Source organism: Chionomys nivalis, chromosome 10 (assembly GCF_950005125.1).
Source record: "Chionomys nivalis chromosome 10, mChiNiv1.1, whole genome shotgun sequence".
NCBI lineage: Eukaryota > Metazoa > Chordata > Mammalia > Rodentia > Cricetidae > Chionomys > Chionomys nivalis.
In genome coordinates, this window is record NC_080095.1 from 77,540,107 (window position 1) to 77,564,377 (window position 24,271).

Genomic DNA, 24,271 nt, shown 5'->3' on the forward strand with positions numbered 1-24,271 from the left:
TTCAGGGTTAGTGACACGTGTGTGTGTACACACACACACACACACACACACATTTATCAATGTATGACTTTTCAACCCACAAAACCATGTCCAAATCAAAGGCATAAGTAAAACAGCCTCCTCCATGATCTGAGTTTCCTGGGTCCTGCTTTAAACCAGGCATGTGGTCCTCTTTCCTAAATGTCATAATAGAATTCTTTGCCACCATTGTTTTGAGCAGAAGTTAAATGGAAATAAGGGAATATGTTTACATCAGGAAAGAACAGGCTGCAATTGACCAAAACAAGGCATATTTTCCCTTCTGCAATACACTATCAGTCTTTTCCTTCCTGAACTTTCAGACAAAAATTCCAATTAAGAACTGCTTAATAATTCCTTTGTAAAGGTGTTTTACTGCATTTGTGACAAGAAGAAGAAGAAGGAGGAGGAGGAGGAGGAAGAAGAAGAAGAGGAAGAAGAAGAAGGAGGAGGAGGAGGAAGAAGAGGAGGAGGAGGAGGAGGAGGAGGAGGAGGAGGAGGAGGAGGAGGAGGAGGAGGAGGAAAAGCCCCCATTCAGATTGTGCAGAAGAAAGAACAGCTTGGTAGTGTGGCTGCCGAGGAAACAGTATGCCGATTATTATACTAAACTACAAGTAATTGTTATTGCCGAAAGTGGCCTCTGAAGAAAACTAGAGCCAACTCCAAACTGGAAAATTAAACTCATTTAGGAAACATTAATTGGACGCTAAAAATAATGTGGAAATGGAAAAACACCATATATGCGAGTCTCTCTCTCTTGTCTTTCTTTCTTGTCTTTCTTTCTTTTCTTTCTTTCTTTCTTTCTTTCTTTCTTTCTTTCTTTCTTTCTTTCTCTTTCTCTCTCTCTCTCTCTTTCTTCTTTCTTTTTCTTTCTTTCTCTCTCTCTCTCTCTCTCTCTCTCTCTCTCTCTCTCTCTCTCTCTCTTTCTTTCTTTCTTTCTTTCGCAGAATGCCCAGTGTTTAGTAAAGATCTTGGAAGTGTTTAATGTGTTGCTGTGGTGGACCACTGGGTCTGGCCAAGGCAGAACTCTTAGCAGAGCTTTGGAAGCACTTCTTACCAATGATGGTGCCATTCCACCTCCATGTCACACTGGACTGATAGAGGCATACACAGAGAGAAGCCTGCATCTTTGACTGCAGTAGAAGTCATGAACTCATTAATCCATACTCGTTCATAGGCTGAGTGAAAGAAACCATGCACAGCCTAAGCAAGATCAGGAGAGCATTCTCTAACAGACTGCGATCCATTGTTTCCGTGAAATTACCAGTTGTTGTGTCTCAGACAATAAAAAATATCCTCAAAGCCATCTCTCTGCTCCTCTTCTCTTCATTAGCCACAGCCTTTCTGCTGTCTCCCTGCCCCTTTCAAAACAAATGATCCTTACTATTCTTTCTATCACTAATTTGTATTCTTGGAATGAACATAAAATGGTCTTTAATTATATCAGTTGATATACTATATTGTGAGTAAAGTTGTAGTGATATTTTTAATGATCTAACAAATAAAGCTTTCTTGAAGACCAGAGTGCAAAAGTAGCCATAGTAGTCATCATACAGGTCAGGCGGTGGTGGCACACACCTTTAACCCCATACTAGTTAGCCATAGAGGCCAGGCAGTGGTGGCACACACCTTTAACCCCATACTAGTTAGCCATAGAAGTCAGGCGGTGGTGGTGCATGCCTTTAACCACATACTAGTTAGACATAGAGGCCAGGCGGTGGTGCACGCCTTTAATATAATATCTGACAGAGGACTGATCTGCAAAATATACAAAGAACTCAAGAAACTAGACATCAAAAGAAGAAATCATCTAATAAAAAATGGGGTACAGACCTAAATGGAGAACTCTTAACAGATGAATCTCAAATGGACAAAAGACACTTAAGCCATCAGGGAACTACAAATCAAAACAACTCTAAGATGCCATCTCATACCTGTCAAAATGGCCAAGATCAAAAAAAAAAAAAAAAAAACTGATGAGAATTTATGCTGGAGAGGATGTGGAGTAAGCGGGACACTCCCCCATTGGTAGTGGGAGTGCAAACTTGTACAGCCCCTTTGGAAATCAGTACAGCAATTTCTCAGAAAATTAGAAATCAATCTACCTCAATACCCGGCAATATCACTCTTAGGTGTGTACCCAAAGGATGTTCAATCATACCACAAGAACATTTGCTCAATCATGTTCATAGCAGCATTATTCATAATAGCCAGAACCTGGAAACAACCTAGATGCCCCTCAGTTGAAGAATGGATTTAAAAAAATGTGGTACATTTATACAATGGAGTACTACACAGCGGTAAAAAATAAAGACATCTTAAAATTTCAAGGCAAATGAATGGATGTATATAAAAAATGAGTGAGGTAACCTAAACCCAGAAAGACAAATATGATATGTATTTACTCATAAGTGACTTTTAGACATAAAGTAGTGAATAATCAGCCTACAGTCCACAACCCCAGCAAACCTAGACAACAAAGAAGGCCTTAAGAGAGAAATACATGGAACCACCTAGAAAGGAGAAAAAGACAAGATCTCCTAAAGTGGGAGTGTGGGGAATGAGGAGGGCGGATGAAGGTGAAAGGCAGTGGAGAAAATATATAGCTCAATTAAGTACAATAAAGCATTAAAAAAAAAAAAAAACCCAGCACTAGAGAGGAGTATAAGGCAGGATGAGACAGGAACTCACTCTCTTTTCAGTCTTAAGATTTCATAGAGGTAAGAGCTCCCTAATAGTTGGCTGCTTTGCTTCTGGGATCTTCAGGCAAACTTTATTTGTTAGATCATAACCACATAAAGTGACATGATAGAGCAGGAACAGGCTATCTATTCAACTAGCAGCCATGGGGGCAGATACGTCTTAATTTTCCACCAACGTGGCAGTAAATATTCTAAGTAATAGTGAATAGAGTGGGGAAAGGTGGCAATACGAAATAAATACAAGCGAGGCATGGTGAGAAATGCTGCTAATTCTAGCACCTAGGATTTGAGTTTGAGACTGGGGTTATGACAGGAGAATCAAAAGTTCCATGTCACTCTGGGCTATGAAACCCTGAAATGTCAAAGAGAATAGAGGAGGGGAAAGCAAAGGAGGGAGGGAGGGAGGGAGGAGGCTTGGTTTTGTTTTTAAAATAAAATCTTTCAAACCTGTAACAGTGGGGGTCAGTGGCTCAATAGAGACACAACTAGACAGCATGGCAATCTAAAGGAATGCGAAAAGTGTTGCTAAGCAACAATGCCTGAAAACATTCATTTACAAATGAGTGTTTTCTAGAGTCTTACCAGAGTTCACTTCAAAATTAAAATGCAACAAACTTTATGGCAGCATAGTTATCTCTGAGAGAGCCATGTGATAGTTGCCAATCATATCAGAGGGGGTTGTAAGAGCTTACAACCTATAGTGCCGATTAATTCTCATCACTATGGATTAGTAGTCTAGGATTTAAAAGGTATGACTTTAAACTTATTCTGGTCATAACAGTAAAAAGTTAAGGGGGGGAACCAACAATATAGCTATACATTGTAGACAAAAGGGTCTAAAATTAACAGAAAGCATAAATAACTTTTGGGCGACCTGAAAACTGGGAAAGTCAACTTGATTCTCATAAGCACTGATGTTATACACAGCAGCACTCAAAGCCAAGGCACGACTGTCAACATGAAGTCTCAAAGATTAGGCCAAACTTCCAATAACTTTCTCAGGAAGTACTTTGAAATGAGCGCTTGCCCTGTTAGGAAGGAGCAGAAGGAGGGTAGCAACACGGCATTCACCCTCACTGTTAAGTACACTAAGTGAGTCAATGTAGTAGTTTAAGCATAACTTCATCCCATTTATGATATTAGTAAATGTATCTTGGGTGTTGGGTGTTAGAAGTGTGCCAGGCAAGCACTGTATCAGTAACCTAAATCATCCAGCCCACCAATTTTGCAAGGTAATGCTTGGATATGGGACAGTAAAGCTAGAATCAGGGTCTGGCTATTTAACTTCCTGGTATTCAACTAGCTTGAGCATCATCAAGTTGTTGGCATGGAATCTTGTAGGTGTCTTGCTATATTAAAGAATGTTTCTGGGAATAATTCCCTATAATAACCAATAAATTTGGAAATAATATGCCATTATCTCAGATACCTGAGAGAGTTGTGTTTGCTAACATTATCCAAGCACACTGAGCACATAAGCAGGCCAGGATTAGATGTTCATTCACTATCATTTTCAACTAAGAGATGAAACATGAGAGAATAAAACCTGTGAGCAGCATAACATGGTGACTTCCAAGACATCATTCACTGACTGCGGGGGTCAACACAGAAAGGTTTGTATGTAGCGGAGTTTTAGAGAGAGACTGTGAGCCACACAGAGAAGGAAACAATTCACAGACCCTTTCCAAACAAGAAATCTGAGAAGAAAGCAGTCATTGTCTGGTGGATATGATTGTAAGTGTGAACTAGGTAACAATCAGAAATAGGACATAAAATTTTTAAAAATTTTAAATTTCTTTTCTTTTTTTTTGGTGTGTGTGTATGTGTGTGTATGTGGTTGATGATAGTGTCTTCCTTAACTACTTTCTTGACCTCACCTTTTGAGACAGGGCCTCCCACCAAACCTGGATTATGCCGATTCAGCTAGACTAGCTAACAAGTGTGTCCCTAGGATCTTGCCGTGACTGCCTTCAGAGCACTGGATTTAAAGGTATAAGCTGCCACACCTGGCTGTTAGCATGGCTGCTCAGAACAGAAATCAAGCCTTCATGCTTGTGCAAAAGCGTATTATCTACTGAGCTGTCCTCTGAGGACCCTAGGAAAAGATGCTAAACAAAAGCTTCGGAGACATGTAGTACCTATTACACAATTCCCACTGAGCTTGTTACCATTTGGAAGGAGTCAACTGGCTGCATTACTAGGTCCTGCTTTTGACTTCCTGCACCTGTGACAGCAAAGTCATTGAAATGTCAGCTGTATGAAACACGTGATTGCATATCTCCCTTGCATTTAATTAATAACAAAAATCTCAGGATGTTGGCACTAAGTGGCCAGCCAGTCAGATCTTCTATTTTTTTATTCAGATTCAAACGTCTAAATGCCACGGGTTGTTGTATGAGAAACTTAATCACTTGTAGAATGTGGACTCTTCGGAGTGGCTCAAATGTTCCTGACATCATTTAGTAATGTGTCCTGTCTTAACAAATATGACAAAAGAAAAATGTTCTGTTTCTGCTCGGTTTATTTTAATCACAGGTGGAGGGAAATGGCTGTTTAACTGACATAAATCCCTGTTGAACTTCCCCAGTCCAACTCTTGCTTTGATTATTAAAACCTTCCATGAGGGAGAGCACACATTTCTGTCATGGTAAAACGCTCTGAGATTATCCTGTTAGGCATCTTTAGTCTTTGTGGTCTGCACCATATTTTGGTGGTTCTTCACTTATATTATTTAAGTACATCAACAGAAAGCCAAAGTTTCTTTAGAGCCAAATGGAGCTTTAAATACACTACAGATTTAAACAACCAAACGTTTAGCAATGGTATTTCCCATTTCTGAGTCCTCTGTGTGTGTTTGGTGTGAAGCCAGGACTCTACTGCAAAAGCAGCCCTCTGAACAGATGTAAACTGTTGCAAACTGGGAGAGACTACTGCATTCCATGGCTTAAACACCGTGAAGCAAATCCGTACTTTCATGTTGTTTTGACCTACTTTCAAATTTAGGATATGTCTATACAGTTTTAAAACTTTTTATATACCTTTCTAGCATATTAACCAAGTCCACTTATATTATAGGAAATTTTGGCTTCCTACTTGAAATCTACTCGACTAACCTCTTCAGGCTCAATCAACTTGAATTCCATGCCTCGTCCAGTCCAGGCAATGAAATGAGAATTTGAAGGGTCGTCCAGAAGAGCTACCAAAAACTGCCAAAGCTGAAGGGACCCTCGTCTCTGGTACGTGGGTCCTTCCCGGTACATTCCTGGCTCTTGCTTAATGTCCCCTAAATTTAAAAAAATAAACTATTATCAGCAATATTGTGCCATGTGCATACAATTTACACCAAATCAACCATGAAAACACTTAAAGACAGTCACTTCATGGATTTTGTAACAGTGACATTAAATACAGATTTAAAATAATCAAATGTTTAAACAGAAACCAACAATCTACAGACTGTATAACAGTATGGATTCTCATTAATATAAATGTACACCAGTAAGGAGTAAATTCATAAAAATCATTTATTTATAAAAACCTCATACAATTATCTATCTTCCATTCACATCTTTACAACCATCGTACCTAATCACACTCCTTTTCGTTGTGACTCTGAAGGCGTAATCAGCTTTAAGCTCCGGTGTTTTACTTGTATAAATTAATTTCTACGAAGTGTAATTTGTAAATACCTTATTGACCCATACACGAAAGATTACTGAAAAACTCAGAGCAATTATTTCGAGGTAAATTTAGTCATGTCATGAAGTCTAAGTGACCTGAACTTGCTATGAATTGGGGAACTCATGGCAAGTTAGAGGAGTCGACAGCTCTGTCATTCCACCTAATGTGCCTGCCGCTGGAAGCCACTGCTTTCTACTGAGCAACAAAGGAAACAAATACAGCTACCTGCATTTTGTTAATTTAATTTAGTTTCTTGGTCTTTTGCTGTGTTTTTCAAGACAAGAGTTTTTCTATGTACCCCTGGCTGTCCTGGAACTCACTCTGTAGACCAGGCTGGCCTGGAATTAAAACATCTATCTGCTTCTGCTATCTGAGTGCTGGGATTAAAGGTAGTCTCCACTACCCAGCTTGTTGGTTTTTTTTTTTTTTAAGAGAATTGTGGGAGCCAGAGAGGTCCCACAGAGCACCGAGAGAACACGGTCCACAGAATCAAAGACGCAGCACTCATAGGGGCTCACAGAGCCTGAGCAACCATAGGTCTACACTGGGTTATCTGCAGAAATGCTGTGGATAAGTTGAGCTTTGGGATTTTTATTGAACTCAAACAGTGGGAGTAGGGGTGTCTCTGACTCTTTTACTTGCTCCTGGGACCCCTTTCCTCCTACTGAGTTGTCTCCATGTTTGATATGAGGGATTTTGCTTAGTTTTATTGCATCTTGTTATGTCATGGTTCTGAAGGGAAGGGAAATGGAGGGGGGTGGAAGTGGGTGGGGAGGACGAGGAGGAGTAGAAGGAGAGGAGATGGCAGTCAGGGTGTATTTGTGAGGGAAGAATTAAGAATACTAAAAAATCATGTATACCAGAACATTTTGTGAAATAAACATTTTAAGAAAATAAAAAGTGAGCTCTATTTCCCTGGTATGGAAAAGCATAGAACAATCTGATGAGCAAAAGTGTTAACAGTGCTTTTGCTATACAACTTGGCTTTTCAAAGCAAAAAACCAAACCAGGACGCTTAGTGTTGTAGCCAATAATCTTTCCCTTCTGGCTCCAGCCACAAGTCTCAGAACTACGTGAGCTGGTGGGATTCACACTGCCTGTCAAATGCCTGCAGATGGATCGGGTATCTTCTTTGTTGAAGAAACAATACAGTTAAGTAGCTCTATTCACACTAAGTGTGAACTGCATAATGAACTCAAGCACAAGCACTCTAGAGATTTCTGGCAATAAGTAAGCAGAACTACACCTCATCACATGAAAATCATACTCACAACAACACAAACACACACAGCTATGTAGTTCAACAGCCACTAAAGAATCATGATATATGTTTTTTTTTTTAACCTGGAACATTTATCTTTATTTCAAAGTCAGTTTTATTTATCTCAGATTTTTCGTTCTAATATTACCAGTTTTTTTGTGTGTGGAGACAAGTGTGCAGCCATACAGACAACGAAACCTTGTGAAATGAAGCTTCTTTGGTGTTGCCGTCTACAAATGTGACTTATTCAATTAGCTACATGCAAAAAAAAAAAAAAAGAAAGAAAATCCTCTCTGATGTAATTTTGTTCTCTAATACTTAGAAAGACAAAAGCTAGCTTTAAATATATATATATATATATATATAATGAAATTACAGTATTTAAAGTCAAAGAAATCAAACCAGGACAGCGAGTTCCCTAAGCACCAACATCTTATTTTTCCCATAGTTTTAAGATAATTTCCCTTCTTATATACCCTTACTAATTTTGAGATTATTTAAAATGTCCGAAGCTCGCAATAAATGAAAAGAACAAACAAAGAAAGGACATTCCAAAAAGCAAATTTTAAGCCCCAGGTCAACAGAAAAAGCCAAATTTAAGGACTGTGACGGCATGCTCATAGGGGTGGTTAAGACAGCTCGCAGTTCTGAAATAGAGGTATAACTCTCCACTATAGAAGAAAGCCGAAGCAGTGCTTCCCTTTGGGGCTTTAACTCCATGACCTTTAATAATTTCGTCCTCTTAAGGGAGGCCGAGGAAACAGATCTTCCTAAAACTCCCCATGCTTTCCAAAAACTACAAGAACAGCAAGAAGCCTGGCAGTTAAGCCCTCGAGTAACTAATTATAATAGGCTGAGCAGCAATCTGAGCACACACTTCGCTGTTTAAATAATGACAATTAAAAACTCTGAGAGCACCCAAGTCATTACAGCCGAGATCCCCAAAGTTTTTGCAATCAGCTAATCAGAGGGCCCCTGCTCATTTCCTGTTTGACAATCAAAGCAGGAAATATGGAGACCACTCCGAAGAACCAGTAAATGAATTAACCGTTCACTTTTCCTCCCAGCTTCCTTGTAAATGTCAGTTTTTGCCACCGCGCATGTCAAGAACAGAAGATTCTATCTGGTTTGACCTCTCTTCTAATATCTGGGACCCTTTCATTGTACTAGCGAGAGATATTTAAAAGGTAATGCTTCCCTAACTTCCTTTTAAGCAATTACGACATAATGCTACATTAGCAATGGACATCTTCCTTGGTGGGAGTGTGGGGGGCAAGCAATCAGTAAACTCAATGGGCAGTTATGTTGTTCTTGTGCTCTGTAATGCATCTTTTCATGAACAATAAAAAGAAAGGAGGCTGCATTAGTCATCAGTGCATCCCTAGCAGCATGCTTTCTCTTCAGCTTTGTTAATTACAGGATCGGCTTTCAGTAAATCTCAAACAACAAGCTGCATGCGCTCAGCAGGGCAATGGAAAGATGCCTTGCTCTGCAAGACCTGGAGTAACAATGACGTTCTTCTGTCCTGTCTCCAGAAAAGGAATTTCATGGAACCGAAGAGAAGAGAGAAACAGAGGGAGGGGGGAGCAAAGGGAACACCCAGTAACCTCACTGGTCCATAGTGGGTGATATAGGATGTGGACAGATGCCTGGAAGTGCAAATGTTAACTGCTTTCAGCAAAGGAAAATGCAATCTGCACTCATAAAAATCAAATAATGAAACGGAGAGACACCCACCATCAAACTTCTCTGGGACAACACACGTGTCGTCGTAGAACTGCCTGGGGCCCTTTTCAAACATGCAGCCTGTGGGGGGAGAGCAGGACATGGTCATTCAAGACAGATTATGAAATCAAGCTCCCAAGTGCCTTAATCGCTGACATAATGAGATTCTTTAAAAACGACTCTGCAACTTTCCAGCTATTCGATATTGGAAGCATTAGTTTGGCTCTTTGCCTCAGTTTCCCCATCTTTCATATGAGAACGAGAGCAATAGAGTTCTTGTGAGGACCGAATGACTTGCGCGTACTTCAATTTAGACAGGCGCCATAGCACAGCGATGTGTAAACATCAGAGATTCATGGTTTCTGACCTTAGTGTAGACTTTACCAAAGTACTGGCAGACCCTGGCTTTACAGTGTGTTGCTTTATGTTCTGGCTTCTTCTTCTTCTTTTTTTTTTTTGTTTCAATACTTAAGAGAGAGACAGCAAAATGAATTTCCAGAATTGTCCTTGATTTCTGGTGCTGTGCCTGGCTCTCTGAAACTGAGTTAGTTTACCCTTCACTTCCTTGTCAAAACATCTTGGGAGGCTAACCATCTTACTTTAAAACCATTTTATTAGATTGTGTGTCTCTCTCTGTGTGTGTATGCGTGTGTGTGGTGTGTGGTGTGCACACATCACAGCTGGACCTGAAGGTCAGAGGACAATTTGTGGTAGTGGGCTGTCTCCTTCTGCTATATGGATTTGGGGACTGAACTCGGCTCTCCAGGTTTGGCTGCGGCAAGAATCCTCATTTACGGCGCCATCTGACTCACCCACTCCTCCTCTTCATTAATAGTTAAGAAACAGAGAAAGGGGGTTTTGTTATTGTTTTTGTTTTGTGCTGTACTAACTCAGCTTACAGAAAAAGTAAAAATAAACTGATATCTTTTAATAATCATTTTCTCTCTCATGTATACTTGACTTTACCTAATTGTCACCTTTAATTATAGGAAGAAATTTCATGCAATTTAAACATAGTTTTATTTCTCAAGTACAATGTTCTGTATGGTAGGTTTATAATATTAATAACACTAGCAACAGTAATTATATATTTTTCTCTCAAGTATTAAAGATTTTACTGTCTTCTGCTGTCATTTAAACATCTATTAATATCATTCACATAAAGCCAAGTTAGTCCTAACTGAAAAGGTTGTAGCTAAGCGAATTTTACAGAACAAACATGCTGTTTAAGTCATAGTTCCAGGAATCCTTCAGTGGAGATCATATCCAGACAAAATCATTTCTTGTCTAGTTACTTTGTAGATGTCAAAATCTATTAGAGCAGGAGAGTTCCACTGTGGCTACCTGAAATAATAACTCCTTCTCTCCACTGCTCATGTGAATCCATTCTGAATAACTACTTTTCCGAAGGGTGCAAAATCGAGGACATTGAAAGGCAAAGTCCCACCATGTTTTGCTACAAAAACGTGATTTAAGTTTATGAGGTCGTAGACAGATATTCTCCATGATATATGTGGGTAGAGTGAAGTTAGGTGCGCACTCTCTAAGGAGCAGTTTCTAGTTAAAGAGTGCCAGGTGCTGGGAGAAAAGACTACAACTGTTTGTGTGGACAAGACTCACGCTAACAACCAAGTGCAAGCTACCACAATGTTAGAGACTAGCCTTGCATTTTGAAAAGCTGGAACGTGTTTGTGTTTATTTCGCCTTGCTAGGGACTGAACCCAAGGCCTTGGATGTACTGGCCAAGCACTCTGCCACTGACCATCCCCTGTCCCCAAAGGGTAATTTTTAAAATAATGTTTTAGAAACACAATGCGTTTTCTCAAAGCACACAATGACTAAGTCGATCCGAATTTGGAATGTGTGGCTATTTTTAATGTTATTAATTAGGAACTTTTAAAAATGGAGAACTTAACTTCTGTTCTGCTTGGGTGAGCCAGGAAGCCTTCTTGCCTCATGTAGATGGAGTGGCAGCTAGGCACTTCTGAAAGAAGAAGCAAAACTTGTCAGAGAGAGGTAGGCTAACAGGGCAGAACCAGTGTGGGTAGAGAGAAATAAACAGGGTCGCCAAGAGCCCACTTGAGCGAGCTGTCAGCACATAGTGGGCCTTGCCAGCGAGCCTCCAGAAACGAAAGCTCCGTGGATCGCAGGAAAGGCTGGCGCTCTTCAGTCGGAGGTGAACACAGTTTTACCGACCCAGCTTTGCTGCAGCTCAGCAATACGTCACCAGTTCCACACCTGTATGTCTAAGGGTGGCTGGAATTAATTGACATACCCCACACTATTCGGTACATGCGCACTGCGAAACTCAAAGGCTTAGTTACAGATGACTTCACAAATACTGAACAGGAATTACTAAGAAAAGATAGAAAAATTAAATCTCATGAGCTATCTTGAGCCTTTTAAGGTATTTAGGTGTTTTTCTCAGGTAACAGTATATCTGGTTTTTCATTTTTATTAAGAATTTATAATTATGTACAAAGCTAATGAAGAAGCAATGCACAATAAAGAGTTTTACAATGCCTGCGCTAAGAAAAAACCCCACCTACAGGGCCAAGGAATCTGGAAGGGAAACCTTCATAGCTAACCATGAAGGCTGCTTCACAGTGCTAACTCAGAACTGAACATGTTCGATGATTTTGAAACGGAGAAGAAAATAAACATGGCTCAGGAGACGTATCTAAATCCAAGACCTTATTACTATATAAACTACTAAGCTTTGGACAATCCTTTTTTTGCCTGCATTTCTATAAAATAAAGTGTTGGGAGATGATCCCTGACACCTATTACAGTTCACCAGTTCCCCGTGCTGAGGTAAGATTCACTCAGAATTCAGAGACCGATGCATGGCGGCCCCCCAAAATTAAGTACCTTCCAGTATTTTTGGAGTCCCTTCTGAACCCTACCTATTAGCTATTTAATACTTTAATTTTATTTATTTTTCTTAAAACTACTTCCTCAAAACACAAGTTTCAGATCTCCCAGACAGAGTCCTACCCTTGAATGCATAAACACTTGCTCAAGACAATTAGATCCTATGTACATTTTATTAGTTTTTTTTTTCTTAAAGCACATTAAAAAAAGAAAACTAAATTTGTGCCACAAATACGATACTTAATACAAAAAAAAACCCCTTCCTTTCCACTGCTAGTAATTCAAATATACCACCCTTAACAAATGAATCTCAAAGTCTAGTCTCTTCAGATCTATCCATTTAGACACTTGTGGTAAGAACAGATAAGCTATACCCTATATCTGGCCTGGTTTTTTCCTTGATGTGAAAGTTTTCATTTTCAAAGTCAATACTTTTTGTTTGTTTTTTTTCTTTGTTTGGTCTGATGGCAAGCGATATATATATATATATATATATATATATATATATATATATATATATTGGTATAATGATTAATGTCAACAAAAATGAACAGTTTTTAACATAAAAATATTTTAACCCGTATGGTTCTAATCTAAAGCATTGCAACAGTAAGCCATAATTCTAACAACATTTTAGAAGTATGGTTTTGGTGGCACATGCCTATAATCCCAATATTCAAGGGGCTTGAGGAAGAAAGATTGTAGATTTTAAATCATTCAGAGTTACACAGAGACAGTCTCTCAAAAACAAAAACAAAACAACAACAGCAAAAACACAAAGCCAAGGATGTAAGAGGCTGGGAATATAGTTCAGTAGTACAACCTGGCCGTAGGCCAAATTTCTACCATTAGAAAAATAAAATTTAGCACTTATATAAGAAAAAAGTATATAAGAAGGCATAGTCTTTGTGCTGAAGACAGTGGAAAATTTGCAATCACACATTGTCATTCTTAACATGATTTGCACAATTTATTAGATAATGCATAATTCTGAGTCTATGATGGTAGAGAGATTCTTTCCTGACAGAATTAATAATAGGCCAAATAGTCACCAATCACTTTATTCCAACCTTAAACAAATGACAAAGCTTGAAATTAATTTTTAATGTTGTTCTGATTTATTGCGAGGCAGAAGGTCCCTCAAAACAGGTGGGCCTGGAAGGGACAGTGTTAATGACTGCAGTCAGTGTAACAGCTGCTTGGAGGCAAGCATTTTGCTGTACCCACGTTGACACCATGCCACAAAAATACTCTTACTGACTGCGGCACACCTGGAGTACGGCTGTAAGAACAGCTGGCGGGCTCGGAGGCTGCTGGAGGAGAAGGCAGAGGGTGACGGTTATTACATATAAGTGTGACTAAATGTGCTTCCCATCCCAGGGTGGGAGAAGAAGAAACGCAAGTATTTCTGAGGAAATCAGTATACGAGGCTGAAGGACACTTAGAGAAAGTGTTCTGATGTGGTGTAAAATTGGTGTTGCCCTGGAAATCTAGACACAGAGTCAGAGACCTTCCTAATTCTGCATCAAGAAAAACAGCTGATGTCTCTATTGTTCTTATGCCGCACTGTTCCTTGAAAATTCTAGGTCTCTCTAAATAATTAAAACAGATTGTTCTGAAGTTTATTAAAATCAGTGGCACATAATAAGACACAGGCCAGAATTTTCATTACAGTTTTCAACAGACCAACATGTGATTTACATTCTTAGGAAGACAATGGGTAACAATTTATGGAGAGAATTGTGCTTTTCCAATTCCTGCCATTTATTACATGAGAGTAAATCAAATTAGCAACTAGTTTTTAAAAGCAAGGCCTTGGCTATCATTTTAAAATCCAGTCTGCCCTTAAAATAGATGTCATTTATAAAGTAGAGAGAAAACAGAAAAAAATTAAATAAAAGAAAGGGGTAGGAGGTTTATTCACATAGAATAACTAAAGTCATGTTATTCTAAAGTGATATCAGTTAATTTATGACTATCAGAGTGGGTCAGACTCTAATCAAATTGTAGAAACATTTCCAAAGTGATTATTCAATCAAACGACTAACATGGTTAATTAGGGGCCGTAAACATTGCTCTGAAGTTCATCAAAGTAATGACTTGCCCAGAAAAATTACCGCTAATTAAATTGCCTGCTGCTTTCATTTCTACCTTATCTAATAATAAAAAAAAGTCCAACTGGTGAGATCTGGCATTCCATTTGAACTTTTGCTAAATGTCCAGCAAAGACCCAAGCGGGGCTTCACCCAAGCGGTGACTTCAAAGGCCACTGTCTGATGACAGAGAGTGGAGGTGTCACTGGGAAGATTTCCCTTTCCTGTGGAAGGAAAGACAATACAATAGCGACAGACAGCCCACTGCAGCTTGGCCATCGCAAACGTGCAGGACGGCTGACAGACGTCCTCTAGATACACTCTCCTATTTGGCATCCTCTGGCTGTGATTTTAGGATGACCAGCACAGTACAGTGATGGCTGACAGCTACTTTGTCACCTACCAGGCACAAATTCACATCTAAGGTCTTCAGTTTCATGGGAGTATAGCTTTCGGCAGGTTAGTTAAGGGCTCTATCCTCAACCCTCTCCTGTTATAAAACGGGAGTGCTATTGATACTTTTAAAACTGTAGTTAAGAGGCACATATGGAATAAGTTGTATGTAATATTTCCACTAACATGTCCGAAGGAATTTAGGACATCTTGCCATAATTTACTTGTATATATTTATTTTGCGTCCTTAAATTCCATGAACTTGTTGATTTGTTGCTTACTGGTGCAGTTATTCTGGAGCAGACTGTGTAAATCTATCTCTTAATCAATGATACCTAAAAATATATCAATTGACCAGTCATGAATTTGATTAAGCCAGAATTTCCCCCAGATATTCTGAATACTTGAGAACCCATCTTTGAACCTCATATTTTTGCCATATTAGCCCTTGTTGTTTGTTCTGAAATCACACTGGCTTAAGAAGTTTAAAAGTCAGTCTATAAATTGGATTATGTAAATTGAATTTAGGACAAAGGGTTTTTTATTGATGTAGAAACTTGTGGATCAAAGCGTTCTAAAACTCGATATTAGTGCTGACCAAATCAACGCACAGAAATCACAGTGCCTGTAATTTGTTACAGATGAGCTCTGTGGTGATGAAAGCTGATCTAATATGCTGGAAAAATTCAAAGCAGTCAAGTGTGCTGGCCTCTCCGGGCTTCCATGCATGGAGGTGGAATCAAGAACAAAGCTGTCTCCAACCTGCCCGCTTGGGCTTGGCTTCATGGAGGATCACTACTGAAGGAATCAGATTTAGGTGTGATTCAGAAAGTATCACTTCATATCAAGATACATGTGCAAGAAACTTTAAAAAAACTGCTTTATCCCTCTTTGCCTTGCAATGCAATACTGTGCGGGAAAATACAATGATGACATGAGAAGGTTTTCCAAAAGTTTTAGCATAGAATGCAGCTTTGAATTTGCACATCTAATATGCCAGGCACTCCTTTGATTTGCATATTTGCTGCTCAGTTGTACAAAATGAAAATTCCCCTTTAGGGTACCATTTGTGTAAGCTTCCAAAAGCCACGCCTGACCCAGAGAGAAAAGATTAGTCGTGATTGGCTAGGGTGTTTTTAGTGGTTGTTGAAACTACTTTGTTACCAAGTAGTGTGTAAACCCGGGATTATCTCATATAACAAACCTAACAAGGAGGTTGAAAATGAAGTCTCTCTTTCATCTGATGCTCCTGGCTGGATTTCTGCAGTAATAATCAATGTATAACTTAATTCAGCGTTCAAATGTCTTAAGGTAAATGAGAAATCCCAGGAAAGTAGAAGTAGCTCAAGATGGTGCCTTTGCTTACATTTCAATTAGAATGCAGAAGTTGATTGGCTGTACACTGACTCCTTGTTGGAGTGATGGGACTGAGTAAAATCTACATGGAGCTACTCGTTCGTTTGTTCATTCACTTTTAAGATAGGGCTAGTTGTGTCTTTTTGACTGACTGTACCCATTACTGGGATCACGAGCATGAACCACCATGCTAGCTAAGCTCTGTTCAGTACATTTGGATAATGGAAGAAAGTTTAAAATGCTAAATATACAAAGTCAAAATAATGGATTCTGTAAAACATGCATCTGAAAATAGCATGTACTTTGTAAGGGGTGTGTGTGTGCGCGCACATGCACGCACGCACATGCATAATGCAAACCTGGAAGATTTAACCACTTTTTGTTAGTGTTACTATTTAACAAATTTCTGAAAATGTATGTATTAAATCCTGATGTAGCTGGGGATATACACAGATTTAGAGTGCTTGCCTAGAATGCAGGAAGTAGTTGGCTCAAGACCAAGCACCAAAAGTAAGTAAGTAAGTAAATAAATAAATAAATACATCCTGGCATGAGCTCTTTTAACAAGCAATAACACCAACTTTAGGAAAAAAGAGAACTATTAGAACATTGTTGTTTTCAGTCGCTTCAGCTCCTCGAGTCCTGGCTTCACTAGGTTAGATTTGTTTGCTCCTCTCCCTCCTCTAATCTCGCACATCATGGCAAATCCCAAAGGGTGTCTAGGGCATAAACGACACAGCGTGGTGAAGATAAGAATAAATGCTAACACAGAAGCACCCACGCTACCCTCTAACTCCGTTTTTACATTTGACGCATGAGTGCACTTGGTTCTAGTTAATCAGGAAAACTACATTTTATAGTTTCCTAAAAGACACAAGTCATGGAAAAGATGCTTTTGTACCCATAATGTACTCCATATTGGAGAAATCTGCAAGTTATTAAGTCCAAAATAAGTTCCATCAGTTGTATGTTAGACTCTCATGAGAAAGATGACAAACAAGGAGTTAAAACAGAGAAGTTCTATGAACCGCTGGTTCTCAGTCACAGAGGTCTGTGTGGAAGGGCTTGAAGGGATGTCATAGTGGGTGGTTAGAAGCACGTTTTGTTCTTTTGGAGGACCTAGGTTGCATTCCCAGTATGCACATGGAGGCTCACAACCACCCATAATTCTAATTTTAGGGGACCCAGATTCCTCTTCTGATCTCCCTGGGCACCAGGCAACACACATGGTATACAAACATACACAGAAACAAAACATCCACGCACATATTATAAAATAAATACACCTGAAAAGTGAAAGTGATGGATTTGGACATGGCTTAAGTTTGGAGAAGGGAGTCATGAGTTTAGTATTGCTTCATCCATACTTGGGATATTTCTCAGCAAATGGAAGAAAATAGAGTAAATCTACACTACATTGAAGCAGGAAAGAAACAGGGAAGTAATACAGTTAAGTGAATTCAGTATTTCTGAGATATAACAGCAGCATAGTGACAAACAATAGCATATAATTTTCCCTCTGAAACCAATAATCTCACTCATAAGCTTCTGAGATACATTGTGGACAGTATCACCCACAAAACATGAGCAGGCCTAAACAGTATATGAACATTCTGAACTCAGGATACCATACGTTTCACAAGCTGGTGATTTTGATTAAACAAAATAAAAAATAAAGTTCAAAGAGCAGAAGGTACAGGCATTATTGTGACCTGGGATATCTATTAGAAATCACCATGCCCTGGCAGTTGAGACAGGGCTAAAAATAAATGTGAGAACCAATGCCATTAGCTGACCCAATGGTTCACAGCAGCACTTTGCATTGAAGGATTTAATGCTGGGTACCCAGTCCATCCTGATATGTTTCCTGTTGGAATCTGTGATCTGAAAGGAAAGTACACTTGGTTTCATCTTTCCTGTGATTCTTACCTTATTCGGCTGTAATATAATATGCATATAACTTGTTCTGCTTGCCTCCAACAAAAATGAAACTAGTAATCAAGTCTAGTATGAACTGGGTCAGACATAACATACTAGAATTGCATATGTTGACTTTTGTAGAATTTTTCAGATACTTCGTCTTATCCTCTAACCTAAATATGAGTTTGACACCTTGTTAAAGGGCTCATAATCTTTGAAGGAATCTGCAGAAATCATGATAAAATCATGCCAATGAATGGCCAGCATTATTGTGGGGCCCTTCGTATGTGTCAGTCTCTGTGTTAGGCACTTCCGAGCCTTAACCATATTTCATCTTTACAAAAGCACTACCCTCCTCCTCCCCTTGTAAATAAGTAAATTGAGAGCCAAAAGAAATCATAAAGTTTGCTCCATCTGATACAAATGGTAAACAGATATCAGGCCCAGGAGTTTGTATTTTTTGAATATCAGAGAAGCTAGGTGGTTTTATTGTTTAATGTTGGGCATAAATAAAGAGCAGATTATGTAGATAAAGCAAAAAATTATCAAGGTTCACACACAAAGAGGAGTCAGAGTTCAAAACTCAGAGTTAAAGAGGTCTGTGAAATAATCACAGCCACAGGACTGCTGACTTCTCAGTCTCCGGTTGCTTTGTGATTATTTTTCTATGTTTTGAAATACCTGTCCTTATACAATGTCACGGGCACTATTAAAATCAATTAAATAGAGGTATTCACACACATAGTGAAAATGGTAAGCATCTGATTAACCCAACACAAATTGTTTGACAAATATTTCAAGTTATTTGCATCTTACCTAGAAGAAATATTTATGAAACCCATTCCTTCTCTTGCCTAGCTCTTACCTCTTGCCTTCCATACTAGCATTTGAATATGAAACTCCTTGAGTGCCAAAATATTTTATAAGAATATTTAAAATCCAAAAATACTCACTCCAATAAGCATGCACACGCATGCACGCGTGCACACACACAGATAGATAGATAGATAGATAGATAGAGTTTTGAAAAAAGGGTAATCTTTTCTTTGTCGCATGCATGCATGCACACACACAGATAGATAGATGATAGATAGATAGATAGATAGATAGATAGATAGATAGATAGATAGACAGAGTTTTGAAAAAAAGGTAATCTTTTCTTTGCCTCTTTTGTTCATCTTTGCTAGACTCGGGGAGACAACGTCAGTGGTCTTTAAAGTGTTTCACTTAATTTCAAATCTCAGCTCCACTTAGAACCGTTACATGCTCATTTCACCCGCTTGGGGTAAGCAACTCAAAGCCTGTGTCCTGGTTGTTTTGTTCGAAAAGAAACCATAAATTACACACTATGAAAGTGTACTCCACCCCCTTTTGCAAGCTAGTTCAACTAACAAGCACATTATCCCTTCCCTTCCCCCTTTCCTGCCTGTAAAATCCAAGTTAGACAAACACAGTCGGGCTGAGATGACATATTTGAATGGAATTCAGACCCACCAGTTCCTGTTTATGTTTCTGATTTGAGAATGTTGTCTTCTCCTTCACCATACATTAGGGACTCTGGAAGGCCATAAGCAGTGTCACGTTACACGCAGGCAGGACCAATGAGCATTAATCATTACTTCCAGTCAACTGGCAAAAGCAGCAGCTGATGGAACACTACACCCTCCAGCTCTGTATAAATGACATTCCAGAGAGCCAAGCTGTGTGTGTGTCTGTGTGTGTGTGTGCATGTGTGTGTGTTTCCTTTCAGTCTCCATTTTATGAATGAAACTCCAAGCTCTATGGAGTCCATTCATGGAAGAGAAATGCTTACAAATGCCCCTAGGGATCAATCAGTCATGGGCAAAACTGATATGATTGGTTTAAGACAGCCTTCAGCCTTCCATTACTGACTTAAAATGCAGTCCCTGTCCATTTGACCTGTGTTAATGCATAAAGAGTAAATCCAGACTGTAGTCTCAATTCTCAAATCAAATCACTGGCCATGGCCACTTACAGTAACTGTAGATTTAGAGTATACTGAAGCATTTCTTAGAAAAACTGATAGCATAAAGCAGTATCCTGGCTTGGTGGAATTGCTATTTTAACCGGAAACCCACATAAGGAAGGCAGACAATTAAAAGCAGTCAAATTGTGAGGCTGACCCATGACAACAGTTATAATAATGAGATCAATTAGATAAATACCACTGTCAGTTTTCACAGTTGAAGTACCTAAACCATCATCCTGCTTGTCCACAAATCCCTGGTTGAGTGAGAGAAAATTATCCTTGGATGCTAGAGAAACAGAGAGGAGGTTAGCATCTCCCCAGAATCAATAGCTCATTCTTTAAAATTCCCAAGTGATTCTCAACTTGCATTTTGTCAAGCAACGGTGTTAAAAGTTAGGAAAGAGGGAAAACAAGCCACAGCCTTATATGAAATAAAATGCGGCCGTAAGTGAGAATATTTCATATGGAACAGGTCCAGAGCTCAGCCTGTGGGAGTGTTACATCTCAGGTACAAAAAGCCAGAGTTCATGGAAACATAATCATGGTTGTAACAGAAATTACCAAAAATGGCAATGTTCAAAATTATCTAATCTAAGCAATCACAGGGGATGAACTGGAAAGGGCCAGTTCTAACCCAAACAGTGTTACATGGGTTTTATGTGCAATCTGTAACTTGGGCTTTGCCTATTGAGGGAAGAAAGCATATCTATCTTCTGGTGACTTGAGGCCACGTGGGAACATAGCTGCAATCAACAAGCCCCGAGTTCACACCTGGGCAGTTAGCTGGGGAAGCATGGCATGCCCAGGGAGGGCAGAGGAGAAAGTCAGAAGCAGTAAAGTGCAGTGTGTTTTAAATCTGTTTCCACTGTGGCATTGTGGCAGTTCAGCATTTAAATAAGAACCTCCAGCATCAGCAAATCAATGCTAGGAAAGCTTACAGCCTTATCTTGTATGCTCCAAATTTAAATAATTGAAGAATCACATGGGAAGAGGAGTGGTAACCCACCATATAAGGCATAAATATAAATAATATAAATATAAATAAAAGGCGGATAAATATATGCCTTTTTATGTGGTGTTTGTTTAAAAGACAGGATCTCACTATGTATCCTTCCTTGGCCTGAGGTTTCCTTTATAGACCAAGCTGGCCTCAAACACATGAAGTTGTGCTTGTCTTTGCCTCCAGAGTGCTGGAATTAGAGGCAAGTGCCACCGGTGCTAACATTATCTCATATTTTTAAGAATTTAATGTGCTATATAAGCTCTATGACTTAATACATTTGAAACCCGACTTGAACAGCCCATGGAATATAGCCTAGCAACAATTTGAGAATAGATATTAAAATATTTCCTTGTTGATTGATGATTTAGATTCTGTTCTGGTACTGAAGTGCAGATAGCCTACTTAACTTTAACTTTTTGATGGCACAAGAGCAGTATGCATTCAGTAGGAGCTGTAATTCAAAATTTGAAGTCTGGTCATTTCCACGGTTGGGCAGTGGTAGTTTACTGCAGTTTTTTCTCAGTCACATGACCACAAAGATAGACAAACTATAACGCTGTACTTTTCTTAAGTTACACTGCTATGGAAGTTAAACATATTAAACATATTTTATGTATATTTTCTTTCTAAATGTATTAAGAAGTATAATTTCATCATCTAAGAAGGATGCTCTACAATTTTTTTTGAAGAGTTCAACAGGTCTAGATATCGTGGCTTTTCCTGTTTTAGGTGTTCCATTCTACCAACAAGGAGGTGAACTGAGACAATTGAGTGGATGAGCCATCTCTCCAGCCACTGAGGAGCTAGACAAGGTGGTGTGTGCCTTTAATCCCAGCTATTTGAACAGAGATATCTGTAAATTCACTGACTGCTAGGTCCACATAGTGAACTCCAAACAAGGTAGAGCTATACACCATGAGGGCCTGTCTCAAAAGGAAACAGGAAGTTTGAAAGAAATTTGCTAGAAATAAAAAGGAATTAAAAGAATACAACCTAATCTTTTACAGGGTTCGAGGCCTGACAATCCGTTCCCTCAAAGCAGTGAGCACCTAAAATTGGAGTAAAATTTGACCATGGGCCCATGTGAGCTACACTCTTCCCTAAATTAGGGAAGCTCATAGCCAAAAGCTGAAAGCAGTTGATGCTATTCAAGACCCTGGATCTCATAGAGAGCCTTCAGCTGTATAGATTCTTAATCCAGAAGGAGGAAAATCATAATAGTACATGCAAAAATCTGTGGCACACTCCCCTTTATTCTGAACAAATGCAATGAAAGACCATGGGCTGAGCAATAAGCTAAGAACTACAAATAAAATTCTTATATATGCTCTGGTTTAGGATGGAACCAATGCTTCTGAAGAGGTTATATATATATATATATATATATATATATATATATATATGGATGTATATCTGTATACTTCTGCTGTATATATAGGGATGGTGGTCATGCACCAAGTGTAGCAAGTACAGAGGCTGAGCAGGAGAGAGTCTGAAAATCCCAAGGTTTACTTTGTCAACACAGTAAGAACCAGGCCAACTGAGGTTACATAGCAAGACCATCACAAAAACATAAATAAATCAAGTACCCGTACCATTGGCATTCCAAGGTGACATGGGGAGTTAAAACCTGGGCAAAGAAGCTCATACAAGTGGGACGCTGCCTAAAGTAATTGTTTTACATGCTCCTAGCTGTATGTGGTCACTTGGCCAATGAGTGCTGCACATACACTGAACTTTAGAAGGCAACTGACTAATAAAAATCTGTGTGGTGCTCTACACAGCACTAACTGGCTAGTGGACAGAAACAAATCAACAGTCAACATTGTGTTAGCTTCTGAACACAGTACCATGGTGTAACTGCCTAAAAAACTGGCTCCTTGAATAGCTAATTCTTTTCTCTTCTCTGTCTTCTGATCCATGACATTCCCCCCCTCATCCCTTGAATAAAGATTTCTCCTCTAATAACATAATATTTTGAATTTTTATCTCAAATATTCGGCAGTTGAAATTGCATTCCTGTAATTATAATTATAACTAATAGACCTTCCATTTCCCATGTCATAATTAATGTCAGGTTTTATTAGAGCACAATCATGCTGTCTTTTCTCTTGGAAGACATCTTTTATTGTCACAACATTTATAGTACATTGAATTAACCAATAAAGTACCCTAGAATCCCTCTGAAGGGTAACTTTCTATCACAAATTCTAGTTTACTTGCTGAGGAAACCTCACTGCATGTGTTGCTTGAAAATCACATGTGATGTGTTTCCTGATGTGCTACTGGTTCAAACCCAACAGGAAAAAGAGAGAGTGGTGATTCAATGATAAATACATTAGAGTTCCTAAAGCGTTGTTTAATGTGCTCTTGGGAAAGATGAATGAGCTAACGACAACAGAATATCCAGAGATCACCCCTGTTGGCTGCAATATACGACATACGCAACGGATCAACTTCATACCAGCAAAATGCCCTTTGATACCAACAGATTAGTGATTTTTTTTTTATAAATCATATCCCAAAGTGCTTTCTTTTAAATTACACTCAACAGTCCAATCTTTATTGTGTAACTATTCAAATGAAGCTGAACCTTACAGGCAAAACTGAAATTAGTTAAGAAATGTTGTACAACTGTGTCGATTTAAAATGTAACGGAGTAGCATGAAATTAAAGGCTTCTCAGAAGTTAAGTAGCACTTTACAAGTCAACTGAAAGATACAAGGCACACCTAGGAGAGACACCCACAGTTATGACATGATGCTGGAACTTACATGGAACTTATGAGGGGCAAACATTGTGCTTGTGAGGCACACACAGTGGCCAACTAACATCCGCACTCTATTTGACCCACAGTACTACTGCTATCTCTTACAGACCCACCCATTAATGTTTTGCTTCATTAAATCCTTAAATCTCTTCCTGCTTGGTCACATGGTGTAAATGATCAATTCCACCCTATACATACATGTGTTTGCAATAGAAACATCAGGAGACACATGTGGAACAAATCACAGAAGGTTTGATGATTCTCATTTTGGGCACTATAGATTTAAAAACACATAGCAAAAACACAAAAATTTCAACCTATTGCACAAGTCCCATTGATTAGTTATTTGAGCTAATTTATATAATTTCCATCTGTACTTTCTAAAATTCAGTGATGAATTCAACTGTACTGCAGCAAATGAAATACAGTTAGAGATAAGCTTTACAGCCGTTAAGAAAATTTGATATTCACGGACAGAAAATGTT

The 24,271-nt window shown here is 39.0% G+C and overlaps 1 protein-coding gene across 4 annotated transcripts in view; it reads right to left on the reverse strand.

The window, feature by feature from the left end:
- The window catches only part of Etv1 (ETS variant transcription factor 1), a 90,561-nt gene that overhangs the window by 8,572 nt on the left and 57,718 nt on the right, over positions 1–24,271 (reverse strand). For 3 of the 4 annotated variants that reach the window (XM_057782470.1, XM_057782471.1, XM_057782472.1), the window contains 3 exons: positions 11,303–11,371; positions 9,400–9,468; positions 5,834–6,003 (listed from right to left, as the gene is read on the reverse strand). In XM_057782470.1, coding sequence (XP_057638453.1) covers positions 5,834–6,003; positions 9,400–9,468; positions 11,303–11,371 — 308 coding nt within the window. The remainder of the gene's footprint in view (positions 1–5,833; positions 6,004–9,399; positions 9,469–11,302; positions 11,372–24,271) is intronic. The other variant, XM_057782473.1, reaches the window with a different exon arrangement.